This window comes from Pleurodeles waltl, chromosome 2_1 (assembly GCF_031143425.1).
Source record: "Pleurodeles waltl isolate 20211129_DDA chromosome 2_1, aPleWal1.hap1.20221129, whole genome shotgun sequence".
NCBI classification, from domain to species: domain Eukaryota; kingdom Metazoa; phylum Chordata; class Amphibia; order Caudata; family Salamandridae; genus Pleurodeles; species Pleurodeles waltl.
In genome coordinates, this window is record NC_090438.1 from 669,140,088 (window position 1) to 669,159,449 (window position 19,362).

A 19,362-nucleotide genomic window follows, 5' to 3' on the forward strand; every position below is an offset into this window, starting at 1 on the left:
AAATGGGCATTGTGTTTGAGTGGCTCATCTTCATAAATATTCAGAACTGCAATGGAACCTAAGCACTGTCTTATAACCACCTCATCCCTGCTGATATCAGTCATTTGTAAGCCTCCAAGACATACTCTGCAGTAATGTTACTAGCACTACAGGCTAGTACTTCCTGATTTTGCTTGGAACTCTAGATGTGTAGGCCAAAAATCCGAGACAATAATAATATTACCTCTCTGTGATTCATTTCCATTACATATCTTATGTACACTGAAGCAAGTTAAGAGCCAATATAAAATATTACACAGGACACTAGCCATTTAAAAAATGAATGCACTTATAAACATTGTTTGCAGAAGTAACCATTGATAAACAACAGAATAAAAAAAACTGACATACAAGTATAGAGATTTTTTTTTTTTTAAACTAACCGGTAACTCCATGTATTCTTTGTGTTGTGGCAGGTGAGCTTTCCTGGCTATTAGAACATTCAGAATCATCACTAACCACCACCACACTGGGTGCACTGTAGCAGGTATTACAGCATCGTTCCCTCTTCCCGCTGTGTTTTGTCATCTTGTAATTATTGCAGCAATAGTAGCAGAAAATACCTCCGCATAGCCTGAAACCGAAAAAAAGAAAAGAAGACAACCATTTTACTAAGTCCCCCCATTCATACCACAGAATTGGAAAGGTACAGGTGCTTGGGAGGTGTTTTTTATTGTTTTTGGCTAGAAAAGTTGCATAATACATACAACCAAAACAATCAAAAGCAGATTTGACAGTTATTACATTATTTTATTAGCATTCACATTATTTCAGAGCATCAAAGCACTGAAAAGATAGAGCTAAAGACTGAGCATACTACATGCTTCAGATTCTGCTAGACCATCAAAGAGCATTTGGGGTAAGATTAATCTGAGATAACAACATTGACAACTCACTTTCAAAATAATCAGCTTGTATTGTCTGCTTCCAATTGAGCGACCATATCCGCAAGGGGATTCCATATTTTGAAACCCAGATTCTTGGCCCTCCTTCCTTTACTCTTTAAAAAGCTTATTTCAGTATGGTAGCATGCAAGATATTGTACCTTACATTGTTTAAAGAGTGGGGGTGGGAGGTCTGGGTTTACCCAGTCCCTTGCTATGCAGTTTCTGGCAATAACAATTTCCACAAGCCAAGGGAGACTTTATTTATAGCATGAACATGACTCTAAAGGAGTATCAGAGTGCTTTACAAATGGTTAGATAAGATGAAACAAAGCTTTACTAATGGTCAGGTAAAAGAAGACATGTAGCGAGGGAGCCACAATTAATTTAATCAGTGGCTACACTCCCCCGCCCTTGATCAACAAAACGCTCCAAGTACTCACTACACTCCTCTCTGACCTACCCCCGGGACGTACTATACTAGGCGGGGACTTCAACGTGACTCCAGACCCAGCCCTTGACGTAACCGGACCAATGTCAACATATAGGTCTACACTAGCGACAGGAATCAGCGGCTGGCTCTCAGCGACAGGGCTATGCGACACTGGCGAATATGGCACCCTAGAAAGCACAATTCACTCACACCTCGGCAGCTCATGGTTCCCAATCTAGAATAGACCTGATACTCCTCCCAAGCACTGAATGTGCAGCCCTTACACACGTTGAAATTCTGGCGAGGGGAATCTCAGATCACGCTCCACTCCAACTCACTCTGGGCCAACCCCAAACCCAGCTCCGCCCGATATGGCGACTAAACGCATGGTACCTCCAAGACAAACAATACAGAGAACAAATACAACAAGCATTAAGCATCTGGAGCTAGAGCGCCCTACCCACCTACAGACTTTCTTCGGAGTGTAACACACATTGAAGATCATTTTGAAATGTTGTGTGTTTAATCTAGCAGATAGCAAAACTTTATAACCCATAATTAGTGACTTATGGAAATGGGAGATTCCCTCCACCATTGTTCATCTTGCCTGCCCACTTTAAACTTTGTGCCGCAGCATCATCGGCCTCAAGTTTGAACAATTGATCATAGAGTTTCCTGAGGGTAGATTCTTTCTAGATAACACTAAGTGCATCATGGGACTTTTCACTAAACTTAGCTCCTCCAAACTGCTTGTCTGCAAAAAGTGCGTGAGCTGAAGATATTTGAAGAAATCCTATCTCTCCAGCACAAAATAATCTTGGAGGAACTGGGATAAGCACACATAACCCTCTTTAACTATACAGCCAATTTTATTGAAGGCGGCTTGTTTACGTCTCCTACAGCTCATATCCTGAAATACCGACGGAAACCAGTGAGAATCCCATAAAGGGGTATAGTAGTTATATTTTGTAATTTTCATCTGGACAGCTAATTTCTGCCATAGAAAGCTGTCTTTACCATCTTAACTCTTTTGTAGTAGTTCTGTTCCGTAATCCTTAACAAAAAACCTGAGGCACTTTTTTCCTAAACATACACGTAAGTGCAGCATTACAATAATTTTCCTCAATATAAGATCCTACTATGAGATACTAAATATGCTATCTCACTGCAGCCATATAGTAATACCTATAGTTGCAGAGAGCTGATCCTGCTAATTTCAATGAAGGTCTTATGAATTTGAGTGCCCTTCTGGATCCTTAGAGTCCCTACATGAAACTATTACAAATCAAATATATCTTCTGAAACCACCTGGAACAGACTTCTAAATGTACAGCCATGAATAGGTATAGAACATAGGGTAATAGAGACATCTTAATAATATCACAGCAGGCAATAATCATGAGTTTAGGTTTATCCCAGTGTTTCAAGTTTGTCGCTATCCTCTTTAATATCACCTCATTATTCTGGGAGATGACTTTCCCCAAATTAGCCAAGATTTTGACCCCAAGGTAAGAAGCGATGTGTCTATCATTTTCTGTTTGCACAGCTTTACTACAGATTATCTGAGTTTTGCCATAATTCAGCTGATACACTCAGACTGCCCCAAACTGTTTTGCAACTGTCTCAATCTCATTGATTGTTAAATCTGGCTTGGTAGAGAAGAAAGAAACATCATCTGCATATGCAAGTACTTTGAGTGAATGCCAGTATATGTAGGAAGTTCGATTTCAACATTTGCAAGAACCTTCTGCAAAAATGGCTCAATATATAGTGCAAATAAAATGGGGGAACATGGACATCCTAGCCTCATGACACTTGAGATAATGCCCCTTGACTCCTGACCCTTAAGCTGCAGACTAGCTCTGAGGTTATTGTAAAACACTTGAATGGAGTTAATAAACCTTGGACTAAATTCCATCCTAGCCAAGAGTGTCCACAGATACAACATAATACTCTGTCCAAAGCCTTTTCTGTGTTAAGTAGCATAATTGCGAGAGGAGATCTGCGAGACTCTGCAACATTGAATATAGCAATATAACAGCTAATATGATTCACTGTCCCCTTCCCAGGGACAAGTTTACGTTGCAATGGTGATACTGGTCTTGCAATAACCATGTTCATATGTATAGCAATGTTTTTTGGAATAACCCTTTACATGACTGTTAACCAGACAGATGTGCCTGTATTACCCTGTGTTTGTCACAGCTTTCCCTTTCCTGCTGAACAAACGTAGATTTGATCTAGCCCAAGACTCAGGTGGTAACTGGCTCTGCTGTACTGCCTGAAATAATGCAAGCATTTTAGGTAGGATTAATGAAACAAAGCAGAAGTAAAATTCTAGCGGATTCCCACCTGACCCTACTACTTTTTTTGCAGGTATATTCTTAACAGCCGCTATGATTACAGGTGAAGTCACCAGTGCTTACCTATTTATGTTTTCTCTGTTAGACAGAGACTCAAGGTGTACCTCGTCCAAGAAACGGTCACTTGCACTTACTGCAACGTTAGTGTCTTCAGAATACAAAGTTTGATTGTACTCTTGAAAAACACTAACACTCTCATCTTACTCATACCGCAGCTCTCCCTGTGCATTTAGGACTGCAGTGATCAGACTCTTGGCTGACCTATGTTGGATCTTCAACCTGAGAACTCTCCCAATTATGTCACTGTATTCATAATTGTCTGACCTCTACATCTGAAACCTATAAGCTACTCTTTCTACAAAGAGACTGTGCCCCTGGGCCTTGACCACTGTGATGTGGTGCATAATTTTAATGTCCTCAGCATCTTCACCCACAAGACAGCTTGCTGTGTCTGTATGCTGTTTCTCTAATCTGGCTAGTTCCATTTGCAAAGTCTGAACAAAGCACTGCTGGGGTTTCTCTCTCTTGATTTAATAACTCATGGCCTTGAATTTATTGCATACTATTCGACTGGAACACTATCCCAATTTCAGTTAAACACATTCTGGAATTCATTGTGTTATATGTTCTATATACCCAAGGTCTAACAGGCAGGCTCACTCAAATGTTCACCGTAATATGAGTTGGGCATACATTATATCATACCCTCAACCACACGGAGTTATGATCAGGTGATACACTAGGATATTTTACCATTTGCACACACTTAAGAGTCTCCAGGATAATAGACTATAATCCAGCCTGGTATATTTTTGAGTGTATATAAATAAAAAGTATAACTGGGATCGGGTTTTTAAATTCATCCCTGGCACAAACGAGGCAGAGTATTTTCCTCAAGACAAAAACTGCCATAACATTTTTTAGTTTTCAGACCATTATAGGAAGCATTAGAGGTTTAAGCTGTACTGCAGTTTAGACCTCCACAGTTCCACTGTCAGGAATGTGATTGCCGCAGGATCATCTAAAAAAGGACCATACACTGAACAAATAATAAAGTTCATTTTTGCAGAATAAATTTAGTTTATCCAAGGACTTGCGTTTAACATTAATGATGTTTCTTTTAGCCAATATGGCCGGCCCCCCACCCCTGGTAGTAGTTGCTTGTGTGATAATGGCTAACAAATCATAACCCCAGCAACACAATGAGTGTTTCTTTTTATGCTGAATATGTGTTTCTTAGATATAGATAAGTCAGTCTTAAAAGATCTTGATTCCTCTTCTGCAATACCTCCCTTTTTTGAGTCATTCAGAATCCTTACATTCATAGTTACCAATCGTAACCTGTCAGCATTACCCATTTCAGCAGATTAAAATGTGAAACTCTGTCTGCTATATAACCATTGCTGTTGATGCGCTCTATCTGTAACATATCTGACCAAAAACACAGTTTGTGTTTTGGACTTTAACTTAAATAGCTCTTTTTCCCATTTGGGCAATTCCCTTCCAGATTTTACAACATCCCCTTGCCCACCCCCCTCCAGTGCACCACCTTCTGCAGACCATCCAATCCCTTTAACACCATGACCCCTCCACCCCTCACACTTAATCCTCTTCTATCTCCTAGCCCTACCCACGCCTCTCTGTGCTCTCCATACCCACCCAAGCCATTGTCTAAAATGAAATCAGGCATTTATGATGTTCGCCCTCCCCTCCCAATCGAGCAGGCCATATCAATATGTTCACCCCAGTTATTATTCAATGTCTCCTCACATCAAATGCTTTTAGCCACTCCCAGATTACCCCTACTGCTACCAAATGGAAGAACTTCATCATGCGAAAAGAAAAAGAAATAAAACCTGCAAGATTGCTAAAATATACAGCTCATATCTCATGTGCACTACACCTATGACTTCACAGCAACATTTCCAAACATTATTTTGCATTAATTTCTGGATGGTAAAAAGGAGCTCTCTCTCACCATTAACAACTTTCAATCTTGCAGGGTTCAATAAGAATGATGAACAAACATTCTCCTGAAAGGGATAGATCATCAGTCGAGCCGCTATCTCCTTTCAACTGTGACATGGCAGAAATCAAGCTTAGTTAAAAAAAAAAAAAAGGTGTGACTGATAGAGCGGAACGTGGTAACAATTTACCTGCGTTCGGACGCTCTTTAGGTCGATGAATCTTTTGACTAAGTGGGAACTCTCTGTACTCTTAATCGATCAATCACCTTATATCGATAATCAATAACGAACATAAGCAACACCTTGAACAACATAACACTTAACAATTAATCCAGAATACATTTCGGCGAACCCTGACCTTCCAGCCAGGAATAACCACACCAGTTTATTGCAAAGTTAGTGAATTTATTTCCCTATATTAACAAAGCTAGCACGATATAGATGTGTCTCAACACTAAATGATAAACATAAATGAACATTAATAGCTGTCCATATCGTCGAAACAAGTGTAATCTATGTAGCATTTGAATCACAAGGCATTCGATAGTGGCAATACAAAGCACTAATACGATAATCTGTAATGGGCTAATTGCGTACATTTAGTCAGCATAACAAGAGCTCAAATTGCATCGTGCGACATATGGAATCCTCGTCTAACCTCAAATTAGCATCAGCATGTGGGACTTCATGCAAAAACAATTTAGCAACATCAATTTAGAAAACTCCTAGCTAGGGTCTTTATCAAAATCAGCAGTTGGTTACCTAAAAGGAACACAATGCAATTTTACAATTTCCTTTCATAATTACCAATTCCAATCAGCAATCAATGAAGTCTTCGTCTCACAGGTATCGTTTCTCGATCAGCATAGGGCCGGGACAAAAGGGGCAAAGGTGAACGGGGCAATTGCCTCACGGCGGCAAGATAAGATTACTACTTCATGCAAAGGGGCAAATCAAAGTTAAAGTCTCTAGGACAAGAATCATTAAAGTCTCTTTCTCTCGATTAGAGAAAGCATCAAAGTCTCTCAAAATGGCGTCGCAGCAAAATGGGTCATAGTAGCTACGAAGTCAAAATGGCGAGATGTCCGAAGATAGAGAGCTTCCCTCTCGTGCACCTGGGTTTTATAGACAACAGTTCAAGTCCAGTAGGGTCTCCATTGGAGGGTTCATAGGTTAGCTTCAAATTGACCAATCAAAAACGACAGTTCTCAAGCTTTTACTTAAGCATACATTATCCTTGGAGATGGGTACGCAAGTTGCAACATTGTCTCTCGATTAGCTTACTCTCAGAGCCTCCATTGTCCGCACCTGCAAGCCGACCTTGAATTAAAGAGAAAATATGCCATGCTGGCACCAACTTTAAGATAAGCACGTGAACAGTCTCTGTGGAAAAGTACAGCTTCAAGCAGAAATACACGTTTAATAGCACAGTGGAAAAATACGAACATTTAAACCGTGAGACCAGGCAACTAGGCCAAAGCCTCCGCTAAAGTAATGCTAAGCTAAGGCATTTCAAATAAGCAAATCGTAGCACATGTTTATGATTATGTCGGATTAGTGCAATTCTAATACACCACGTTATATAAAGCACGCATATAAATGATGGCAAACTACTCTGAGGGCACATTTTGTCCCCGTACAATCTTCATTAATTCGGTTAATGTCACACACGATTATGTCAGCACTACGTTTATGCATTAATAAATCAAAACCTTCATTTTCTGCTTCATCATGAGCACTGGCTTCCATTTAAGAGTCAAGTTGTGATTTCTCATATATTTTCTGTCTCAGTAATAGGTTCCCAAAATCAACCCAGGGTAGCACTCGGCTTGGTCTCTGAATCACAGCCTGGTCTGTCAGCCGATAAGTATCTCTTGGAAAGAGAAAATCTTTGTGCTCTGCCCTTTGTATTTCAGTCCAGTTCCATTCACTGAGTTAAGGGAAAGCAGAATTAAATAGTTCTACCACAAATCTGCGTACACTGTTTGCTTCTAAGCCTTCCCTAATGCCAGCCACAGGTAAATGTTTATGCCAATGCCAATTCTTTAAATATTCAAGTTTCGGCTGGACATCAATCAACTGAAAATCATGGCCCTTAACAGGTTAGGAACTTCCATGCCTGCAAGATCAGATTCTATGGATACTGTCCGCTCTTCGATTGCAAACAGGTTGTTATATCATTACTGACTTTCGATAGCTTACTGAACAGCATTTTCAAATCATGGTCCTAAGGGTCTGCCTGAAAATAGCTGGGTGCCGTAACAGGCACATGGTTTGTCAGTGCTTAAGCTGAGGTCTAATCCCACATCAGAGCTCCAATGGTGTCTTTTCTGCAGCATGTGCTAGGGGCGGATTTTCATACCGTCTGAGAAGTCCGAGTATTAGCAGCCCATGATATACAATACAGGCCCAGTTCTTCTGACACTGAGCTGTCTGTATTTGTATTACCCTCAAACCGGTCCGTATAGAGGCCAGATAGAGAGTATAACTTCTCACCAATATCTTTTTCCATTCTCATAGAGTGTAACAAGTCAGTGTTTGCCCTACTAAAGCATCCTCCCTTCTTGCCTATAGAGCCAGTTCCCAGCCCACCTTTTTTTTTTTTGCTTCAGCATTTGACATATTCATCCTGAAAATTTCCCAAGGCAGCCCTGTAATAGCTGAAGTCTCACACAAGGTTCCTAATACCTAGAAAGGAGCTGGCAACTTTCTCTTCACAAGGTAATTTCAGAGACATTGGCCACGGGGGTTAGGGTAATATGTCAGTTTGTGCCTGTGGAACTTGATCACCTAAAGTTGTGTCCATGATGGCCTGCAGCGCCTGACATCCCCTGCCACAACAATAGTTATAATGTCCTCACCCCCTTGATCAACTCACTCCCCCGCTCGGGGTGGTCATCACCTGTGCTGATCCTTAACTCAAGAGGTTCTAGGAGGACTAGCCAGATTGTCTATTGTGTCCAGGGAATTATTAGTCTCGGCGCTAGTGCCTCCATCATTGACAACCAGTTTGTGCCCAACATTCTTGATGGAGGCCTTTCTCCCCCCTCACACCTGTTGATCCTAATCCAAAGAAATCAGAAATCAATGCTTCCTTGATCCTTACAGCCAGCTCCTTGACAGCTGCATGTTTTTGCAAGGAGGCCATCTGCTTTCCATCTGCAGAGTCTGCAGTGTCAGCTGTGACAACATCTCTGGTCCATGTGTGGGTCGAGCTGCTGCTGGAGGAGCAGGGCTTGGCGTGTTGGTGGGACTGTTTGGGTGGGCTGGACAGCTTGGGCTACTTGGGGTGTTTGGGAAATGTTAGGCGTGGCACTTCCAGCAGGGTCATCTTCAAACCTTTTGCCTTCCTTCTAATTGTTTTTCCTGAATATGTTTTTTTCTAGCCTCAGGACTGTGTGTAATTTACCACTGCTAACCAGTGCTAAAGTGCTTGTGATCTCTGTTTAAAACATGGTAATATTGGTGTAGACGCAATTGGTGCATTCAATTTACTGATAAGTTCTAGTAAAGTGCACTACATGGCCACACAGACTGTAAATTAAATGGTACTAGTGGGCCTGCAGCACTGACTGTTCCTCCCACACAAGTAGCCCTTTAACCATGTCTCAGGCCTGCCATTGTCAAGTCTGTGTGTGCTGTTTTAACCTGACATGTCGACTTGGTAACAAAACATTTTACCAGGCCAAAACCGTCCTTTTTTATACACATAAGTCACTTCTAGGGTAGGACTTGGACAGACCATAATGCAAGCTGCAGTGTATTCTAGAAGTTGGACATGTACTTTCAAGTTTTACATGTCCTGGTAGTGAAAGGTGCTCTGTCAGCCTGTGAATCCAGCAGAAATGATGCATCTTATCTGCTGCGCCAGGCAAACCTGACAACCAGCTTATGGCACCCGCTATATAGATCGCACCACCATCATGGCCCACAACCTGCATCATCTTCAGGGCCGCAGCTGCGTGATGCGTCCCCTGTGTAGGCCCTCTCATCTCCTGTCCACGGCAGTCTCAACGACGATAACGGACTCTCAATCACATCCTCATAGCTCTTCGGAACCGATACATGGCCCGACTGCACATTGCATCCCAGACTCTAGACTTTGCATTGCAAGCGCCGTCAACGGGATCATCGACGTTGACGCAACAGGACCTCACACCGCAGCCTTGCCACATCTCGGAACTGATGCATCGACTCAGCTGAGCGACTCATTTTGGGCGTAGATCCACACAACCCTCTGCAAACCATGATTAAAGGTATTTTTGTTCAGGTGTCCTAAGTGGGTCCCTGCAGCCAGCCCATGCTTTATTGTGGTGAGCCTGAACTTGTGACTTTGTCTCAGTCCGGCGCTTTACACCTTTTGGCGCTATTTTCCTAAAAAACCTTTAAATTCAATAACTCCTGTTCTAATAATTGGGTTTTGTTTGTTTTGGTCTTGTTTTATTTATTAAAAATTACTTTATTTGTCTAACTCTTTGGGGGTTCCTTTAGTGGTGTGTTTTCGCTGTGTTACTGTTTGAGGAGTTGCACAAAATGCTTACACAAAGTTAAGCCTGACTGCTCTGTGCCAAGCTACCAGGAGGTAAGCACAGGTTTATTTGTGGTTTTGTGTGTGTCTTACCCTGACAAGGTTTGTGGTTGCTGTTTGACCAGGGATCCAACCCAGTCAACCAACAACCCATTTTCTTGCAGGTGGCATCCTGACATCCTGACTCCATGCCCCAATGCAAGAAAGGGAGAGGTGGAGGAGACCGGAGAATAGATGCTACAGTACTGCTATGGCACAATACCTCACTCCTCCAGTGTTGTTAACATAGATTAAGAGGGCCATCCAGAAACATAAGAGGGTAGATGAAGGTAAGCAAGTATAGCCTGCTTCTAGCCCAATGGAACAAAGAGCGAGTGTGCTACAGACGATCTACCGGCTTCCATCTTGTATACCCCGCTGTTTGCCGAGATTTTTGCAGCATCACATATTGTAAGGCAAGTTGCTGCATTGAAGACTAGATCTTCAAGGATAACCAATTAGTACAAGATAGAAAAAGAGGACATAACTTCAGGAGGCAAAATCAAAGGAAATCAAGGATTTCAAGCCTATTTCCACACTTTCTACTTCATACATTTTATATGTGCCCAAAATAGCTTGACAAGCTAACATTAATCATGTCCCATATGTTAAAGGTTTTGTGATTTTAGTAGGCTTTTGTGATTTTACAATAGCCTTACAGCCTGGAATACATTGGCCACTAAAGGCCCACTCCTTCAATTCAGACATTAACAGTGGGTGATAAGTCTGTTAGAACATTCCACCCCATGAGGGCAGAATGCCCTAATTAAAACATAAATGTACCTCTTGGAAACCATGGTGGTTGAAGCACCCCCATGGCTCCAAAGACTTTGTTTAACATAGTTTCCTGTGAATATTCAACAGTTAACAGCCGGGTGCAGGGCCACTGCTGATAACTGTTGAATAGTCAAAGAAATGGCTGTGAAAGGAAGTTGAAATGAAACATGAAAAATCTTAACAAATCAACAGCAAAAAATTAAAATAAATCACCCGATTAATTAAATATGAAAAACTATAATTTTATATACAAAAAACTATAAAATCCAAATAGAAGGCAATATTATAAAAAGATAAATAAACAAAAAAAATATATAAACAAATAATCATATAATACATATATTTAAACAAGATTAAATACATTATTAAATTGTTACATTACGTTTTGCAGCCTGTGAATGCTAGATATACTATCCCCACTCCAGTTTATGATACAGAAGTGAAAGCGTAGGCTTTCAGAGAGGTAAAATGTACTATTCTCAATTCAGTCTGTGCAATAGAAGGGACAGTGTTGTACTTCGGTGGGGTTAAATTTACTATTCCCAGTCCAATCTGTGCTACAGTAGGGACAATGTTGGACTTTGGAGAGGTTGATATTTACTATTCCCTACTCCAGTCTGAAGAACAGTCGGGAAAGTGTTGGATGTCAGAAGGGTTAAATTTACTATTCTTACTTCAGTCTGCTCTACAGTAGGGAAAGCGACTGCCTTCGGAGGGGCACAATTAACTATTCTCATTCCAGTCTGTGCAACAGTAAGGAAAGCACTGGACTTCAGAGAGGTTAAATGTACTATTCCCTAGCGGTGGACAAAACTCACAAAATTACATAAAAACTCTGCGAGATTCCAACGAGTTCTGCAAGCAGGCAAAACCGGGCATGTTGTGCTGCTGCACTAATTTTTAGTGCCAGGAGCTTCTTCCACACTGTAAAATCAGTGCATACTGCACCATGTGGCATGCCAGAGGGTGCTGATTCTTTCTGCCACCCGAGTAGACTTTCTACTCAAGCTGAACCTTTCTCAGTGCTAACGTTCACAACCTGCCGTGACCTCCTGATTTGAGAAATGTTGCCGGGAGGCATCTAGCACCTGAAAATCATGCAAGGGTATGCAAATTCTCGCTCTCAGTTTGTGAGCTACGTGTGAGAAAAAACTCCTCTACATGGCGGTTAGCGGAGTTTTGCCAGAACTCCACACATGGGAAAAACTCTGTGAACTCTACATGTAGAGCAGAATTTTTAGGCCTTATAACTGTTAAATATTACTTAATAAACTCCCTAGTCTAGACCCCTACAAATTCAACTGCCCACATTTAATATATAACTATTAATAAATTATTAATTACTTATACTTGGGGGTGGTGGCCAGCAAGATGGCCGCTAGGACGCACTAGAAGAGTGCTTGCGGCCCTGTTTCTGGCATCCTTCACCATCCAGCTGCCCAGAGTCCCCGTGGACCCAGCAGAATGGTCGGTGGGGACTACAGGATTGAAGTGAAGCGCCGATGGAGGCAGAATTAATGTATATGGGCCACGGAGCAAAGCTCGTAGAAGGTGCCTGACCCTAACATGGTGGCCGTCCTCATGGCTGCGGGCTAGGACGACGGACGAGGACGGATGTGACCGCCCTGTGAAGCCTAGATGGAGGAAACCTTGGCGGGGTCATCTGAGGTGAGGGGGTTCGGCCCAGATGGAGAATCGTTGCCCCTCCTCGCCCCACTAAGCGGTGAGAGCGATGCCGGCGGTGGGAACCTGAAGTGACCCGGCAAGATGCAGAGGACGGCATGGTAGAGGCGTGAGTGCCCTGACATGGCAGCGGAGAGTGGCACAGCAAAGGAGTTGGGACATGTCTGCCCTGTCGGCCGGCATCCGGGGAGCGCATGATACCTGCATAAGACAGTCTGGTGCGGTGTGATGCCTGGAGTGCGGAGTTGGATGGGACCTGTCGGGGAGCTGGTGGCACAGACGCTGATTCCCCCATCCCGTTCCCCCTTTTTGTGCTTGGCTGCATAAACATTGTTGGTTGGCCCCTCACATGGGACAGCGCTCTAGCACATGAGTGACACTGGCGCTGTCATGACCTGCGTTAGGCACTGGCCTGGTGCTGTTGGACAGAAGTTAGCCCCTTGGTGACAGTGCTGCAGTGAGCGTAAGAGTGTGGAGATCAAGCTGTGACCCTGTTGCACGCGTCGTGCACATCAGTACCCTGTGAGGTCAGTGGGGGCTGGTGCTGCAGTTGGAACACAACAATGGCAAGGACAAATTGAGCAAAGGAGTGCAGCAAACCCGGATGGACCAATACATAGCCCAGAATATGGGAAGGAGTTTATAAAAATAACTCCCTGGAAGCCTGGAAAAGGAGAGTGAGCCCACTGAAGCACAAATCCTAGCTGCCATTGAGACATCCGGGCAGGCGGTACAAACGCAAATTGTGGCCATGGCGGTCGACATGAACTTATTTAGAGTTGATTTGAGGGTGATGGCTGAGCACTCGGTGGCTACTAAGCAACAGGTGACTTCCATGCAGGCTGACAGATACGCTGAAGACCATAGTGACCACCCTCGAGTCAAAGCATGCAAACTGGAGGCGAGGGCTGAAGATGCGGAGGGAAGGGCGCAAAGGTGTAATGTCCGTGTAGTGGGCTTGCCCAAAGGTGCACAGGGGTGAACCCGGAGGCATTCTTAGAGGACTGGATTAAAAAATCACTGCCTACCGCCCCCCTATCAACTGTGATCGTGGTTGAAGGTGCACATAGGGCACGTGCCTCCCCACCACCACCGGGAGCCCCTACTAGAACAAATATTGCCAAGATTCTCAATTATAGAGACCAAGACATTATTCTACAGCAGGTGCGCAAGCATCGAGACCCTACCTAGGAGAATCACACTATCTGCCTTTTTCCTGAATACACTAGAGCGGTGCAGCTCCAAAGACAATCGTATATGGGTGTTAAGAGAAAGTTGAAAGAACTGGGTTACACCTATGTGCTGCTATATCCAGCCACATTGAAGGTTCTCCTTACGGGTCGCTCCCATTTATTTCAGTCTCCTAAAGCAGTTTGGGATTGGCTGGAACTGAGGGATGGTGCCAGAACTCCTGGGAAGCCCACAAGAGGATCCGAGAAACAAGTGACTTGCAGACCACTACACGCCAGAACAGTAGGAGTCACTGTGCCGGCCGCGGCGACAGAGCGATAGTACGTCCGGATGGCACCCTGGTATGGACCGGAGACAACAGGAGCGGGAGGAAGCAAGACTTTTAGTGCAATCCGTCACTTCAGAAACGTCCTCACATTCCAGATCTCCACACGGTGAAGTTGGACTGACACAGGACTCGGACAGGGCTGACACCTGAGGGTTTTTGGATGAGTAACAGAACTGGAAGGTTGGAGCTGGACTGCTCTCAGGCTTGCAAATAATGATTCTCACTTATTCTGCTCTCCTTCCTCTTTCTCACTCCCCCTCCTTTCTATCATGCTACCTCTTGGTGCTGGGGGGCAGAGGCTTGGGGCGGCTGCTGGGCACGGGGCGGAGACGATGTGGTGTAATACGCTTCACCCCTGTCTTTGACAATGACTAACCTTGTTTTTCTATATTCTTTTTCTAACGGGGTGCGTTGCTTGTTGTAGCTTATGCTGTTCATTGTAGTGATCAACACAGTTATCAGGGTGCAGTGTGTGCATGGTCTATATAGTTGTGTGAGAGGAGTTGGAATACGTTGGTGACTATCTAGACTAGTAACTTGCTATCAAGCAGGGACAGCGAATGCTCTCCCTATCTTCTGGGTTCTGGAGTAGATAGCGGGGCCGCACACACAGATTGAGCAGACACTAGTTGAGGGAGGTGTTTACCCGGGGTGGGATGGGGGTGTTGCTTGTGGTTCCTAGTTGGTGTTGTAGTTCTGTTTTATGCACTGCATGTACTGTATACCCTGAGATGAAGAAGAGGCACGGAGCTCCAATGTTAAGAGTGCGAGGGGCCGGAGTGCATGGCTGGTGAGGCTGCGGATGAGAGGAGGGTGTTGGACGAGGGTTAAGGTGATGAATGTGGGTCGGCGAGGATCATGGCAGGTACCCTTATGCAAATAGTTACATGGAACGTGAGGGGGCTGAACTCTTTTGTAAAGCGCTATAGTGTGCATACATATCTTAGACGACTTAGGGCCCATATTGCTCTCCTGCTGGAGACACACTTGGTGGATAATGAAGCGCAAAAATTACAGAAAAAGTGTAGGGGACAATTATATTCAGTGACATATTCCTCCTACGCCAGGGGAGTGTCTGTTTGGGTGGCTCTGGGGACCACTTTCCAACTAAAAAGCCTCACAGCGGATATGCAAGGCCGCTACATTTTCTTGCACGGAGACTTAAACGGTCGCGAGCTCTGCATTTAAAATATATATGCTCCCAATTCGGATAATACAGAGTTCTTTCAAGGGCTACAACATGAACTAGTACCTTACACGGGGATGGCCATCATTTGGGCGGGTGATTTTAATTGTGTTTTAGACGGCATTTTGGATAGCATCCCGCCGAAGATGGGCACTAAGCCTCATATGACTGCCAAGCTCCGCAAAGTCATGAATAACCTGCACTTTGTGGATATATGGAGAAAAATGCACCCCACTTCTAAAACATATTCTTGCTACACTCCCACACATGGGGCATATAGCAGATTAGATAGAAATTTACTTGCGAATGACGGAACACTTGATGTCCATCAAGCTGTCTATCAGGTCAGATTTCTATCGGATCATGCCCCTTTACTATTAGAATGCAAAACACACACGCCTAGACCGGCGATCCCCCTGTGGCGCATGAGGCCTGAGCTACTTGGGGACCCTGAATATAAGTGAGATATGCAGGAGACGCTGAATGGATATTTTAGTGTTAACTGGACCACAGCCCAGACCCGTGGCATACAATGGGAGGCCCTAAAAGTTGTCATACAAGGCAAGAGCCTTAATAAATCATACGGCATCAGAAATAAGCTGGATTGGGAGCTTGCGCAGCAGGAGGATGTCCTAGTTGCCCTACAGTGTCAAGTAGACAACGGAGACGCATTGGAGGCTGATTGCTGAGTGGTGCATGGGAGGATTGGAGCCCTTTGGAGTAGGCTGGATAATTATGTCCTTAGGGACTTTAGACAGAGGCTGTATCGCGAAGGGGATTGCTCGGGCCACATGCTAGCTTGGCTACGCATACATAACCATCCCATCCCCATAATCCTATCTCTCCGCGGTCCAACCGGGGAAAAGATTTTTGGGCAGACACAAGTGAATCTCCATTTGCGTGAGCACCTAAAGTCTATATACACCTCGCTGAAGTGTGACAATAGTTGTCAAATACATGACTACCTAGACAGGCTATGGTTGCCCCGTGTTACGGAAGCTCAGACTGAGGAGATGGAGGGGGAGCTGTCCCTGGAGGAGCTGCAGGAAGCTTTGGGAGGTATGGCTTCTGGGAACATGCCAGGCCCTGAGGAGATGGAGGGGGATGGAGGGGCGGGGGCTGTCCCTGGAGGAGCTGCAGGAAGCTTTGGGAGGTATTGCTTCTGGGAACATGCCAGTCCCTGATGGCATACCAGTTGAATTTTAACGCACATATTCTACAATGATTCTTCTCGGATTGTTGGAAACGCTTCATGAGTCACGAAGAAAGGGTCTTTTGCCAATACATATGAGAGAAGCATTGATTGTTATGCTACCGAAACCAGGGAGGTATTCTGTGGGCCCGGGCTCTTATAGGCCGCTGTCCATGCTTAATGTTTATGGGAATCTCTTTGCCAAGGTACTTGCAATGCGATTAAGGCAGGTGGTGATTCATTTGGTGGGAGGGGACCCACATGAACTTATGGAGATTATCGGATGTAATGCACAGGACATGTGAATTTGCAAGCCATGCAGCATTGGTGGCCTTAGATATAGAAAAGGCGTTTGATACTCTGTCCTGGGAATACTTATGGGAGGTACGTGCAAAATGGGCATAGGGCCATACTTCCTGTCATGGGTGCGTATACTATATACCGCACCGCTGGTGCGTGGGCGCACTTGGGCTACAGTGTCAGAGGCATTTGATATTGAACGGGCACGCAACAGGGTTGCCACCTGTCCCCGCTACTGTTCGTTCTGGCTATGGAGCCACTAGCTATGCAGCTGTGGGCAAGACTGCAGGGGTAGGGCATACAGGTAGGGGTAAAAACACATATTATATCACTATATGCAGATGATGCTCTGGTGTATGTTACAGACCCGAAGCAGTCAGTCCCACTTTGATTAAAGTTGATGGACGATTTTGGTGGGTTATCGGGCCTCGGGTTAATCAGCGGAAGATGGTGTTGTTCCCTATGGCGGGCCTGTCGACAGTGGCAATGTTGGAGCTGCCACAGATGGATCTGGCATGGGAGACTGAGTCCTTTCAGTATCAAGGCAAGCAGGTGACGCACTCCCCGCAGTTATAATATGACTTAAATATGGGTAGAGTGATGGATAACCTCCGAGCCTCGGTTCAATTTTGGATTCCCTCCCACTTTTGGTTATGGGCAGAATTGCACTCGGTAAAATGGTCTTGCTCCCGAGATGCTGGTGTGTTATGCAAAACCCATTCTGTGAAATACCAACTCCTCTATTTCAACAGTTAGATAAACTACTACTGTCCCTGGTCTGGGCGGGTAAGAGATCTAGAGTTCGCATTGAGGTGTTGAAATTAGACCTGGTTGATGGGGGATTGGGGCTACCTGATCTGCACCTATACTACATGGCAGGCTTGCTGCAGTATGCAGCCATGTGGTGCGGTGATGGCCCCAATTGGGAAAAGAACTGTTAGAAGGCTCTGTTTGTGTGTCTCACCTCCCGTATCTACTGATGGGTGGCTCTAGGCTTCCGCCTGATGACTGCTTCCTGGTAACGCAGGTGTCGCAGGTGTGGGAATGGGCTGTTGTGTGGGCGCTGCAAAGAGCGCCATATGTGCGCTTACTACTGCTCTGGTGGTTATGTCCCTTTGCCAGAGCTACAGAAATACTGGACTTCTCGAAGTGACGAGCAGGCAGATGTAACAACGCAGGTGATTTGTACCAAAATGACAAGTTTATTACACGTGAGGAAGCTGAATACCTCTTTGGACTTGACCAGGGTCCATTCCTGCAATATGCAAGCCTATCGCAGACGGCCCGGGAGATTTGGCCGTCTTTCCCCACAGAACCCACCAAATCTCACCTCGCAGTGACTCTTACTGACCCTGGTGGTGAACGGGGTCTCCCCTCCCGAATCTACAAGGCTCTAAAAAAGGGACAGGCTGATAAACATCACTGGGACAGGGGGTCATTGGGATGTGAACCTGGGAACTCCACTTAATGATGGGGAATGGAATAGAACCTGTTTCTTGGAAGGGGATGCAAATGGCAATGCTAGATTTAAACTGACATACTTTTATTATATACAAAGGGCTTACCTGACACGACCTGACCAATGTGCTCGCTGCAGCGGTTCTTCTGCTACTTTTGACCGCATAACATGGGCATGTAACTCTATTCAACCCTTTTGGCGCCAAACAGTGAAGACACTGAGGGAAGTGACGGTTGTTAACACGAAGGTAACCATGAGACACTGCCTGTTGGGGCAACTTCCCACCCCTAAAAAAGGGTGTAAAAAGGTGTACAGATTAGCACAGCTGGGGCTTATTTTACCCAAGAGACGAATTGCGATCCCTTTAGGTGATCCCTGTCCCTCCGATGCATGATGCGTGGCTGACTGATCTGGGTGAGTGGGCGACTGCAGAGGAATGTCAATTACGTAAAGTGCAGGTGGATGAGCACGCTGAACGTGATCAGGAGGTCAGGCGGGGCATGATTGATTGGCTGCTCCAAGAGCACGTAGGGGAAGGGGAAGACTCCTCAGAAGATGCTGCCACCGGCTGAGTCCTGATCCTGGTCTGCCTGATCAGGCAATACATGTGTGGGTTGTGAATGAGCAGTCGTGAATTGCTGGAAGATGGAGTGCCCCCATCCCATCAATTTACTATTTTGTTGCGAGAGGCCCCTTTATCTCTCCTACCTGGATTGAGGACACTGTGTAACCAAGGGTGCACCGTCTCCTGACCCTTTTAGGAACCCACCCATCTGACTCCGGTAGTATTGGTTGATTGGTTCGCATCAGTTGCTCTCTCTTCAGGATTAGAACTGATAAAAAGCATTGTAATATTACAGTTCAATGGTTTAAAAATTAATGTCTGAAACGTTGTAACCGTTATAGATAGTGGTACTCATCTCTCCAATATCTGAGTATTACATAATATGCAGCCACCATGGTGTTGTTTGGTCATGCCCGCTGTGTTGTAAC

The 19,362-nt window shown here is 44.7% G+C and overlaps 1 protein-coding gene across 5 annotated transcripts in view; it reads right to left on the reverse strand.

The window, feature by feature from the left end:
• The window catches only part of FYCO1 (FYVE and coiled-coil domain autophagy adaptor 1), a 733,597-nt gene that overhangs the window by 271,797 nt on the left and 442,438 nt on the right, over positions 1-19,362 (reverse strand). For all 5 annotated transcript variants that reach the window (XM_069216428.1, XM_069216419.1, XM_069216401.1 and 2 more), the window contains one exon: positions 423-613. In XM_069216428.1, coding sequence (XP_069072529.1) covers positions 423-613 — 191 coding nt within the window. The remainder of the gene's footprint in view (positions 1-422; positions 614-19,362) is intronic.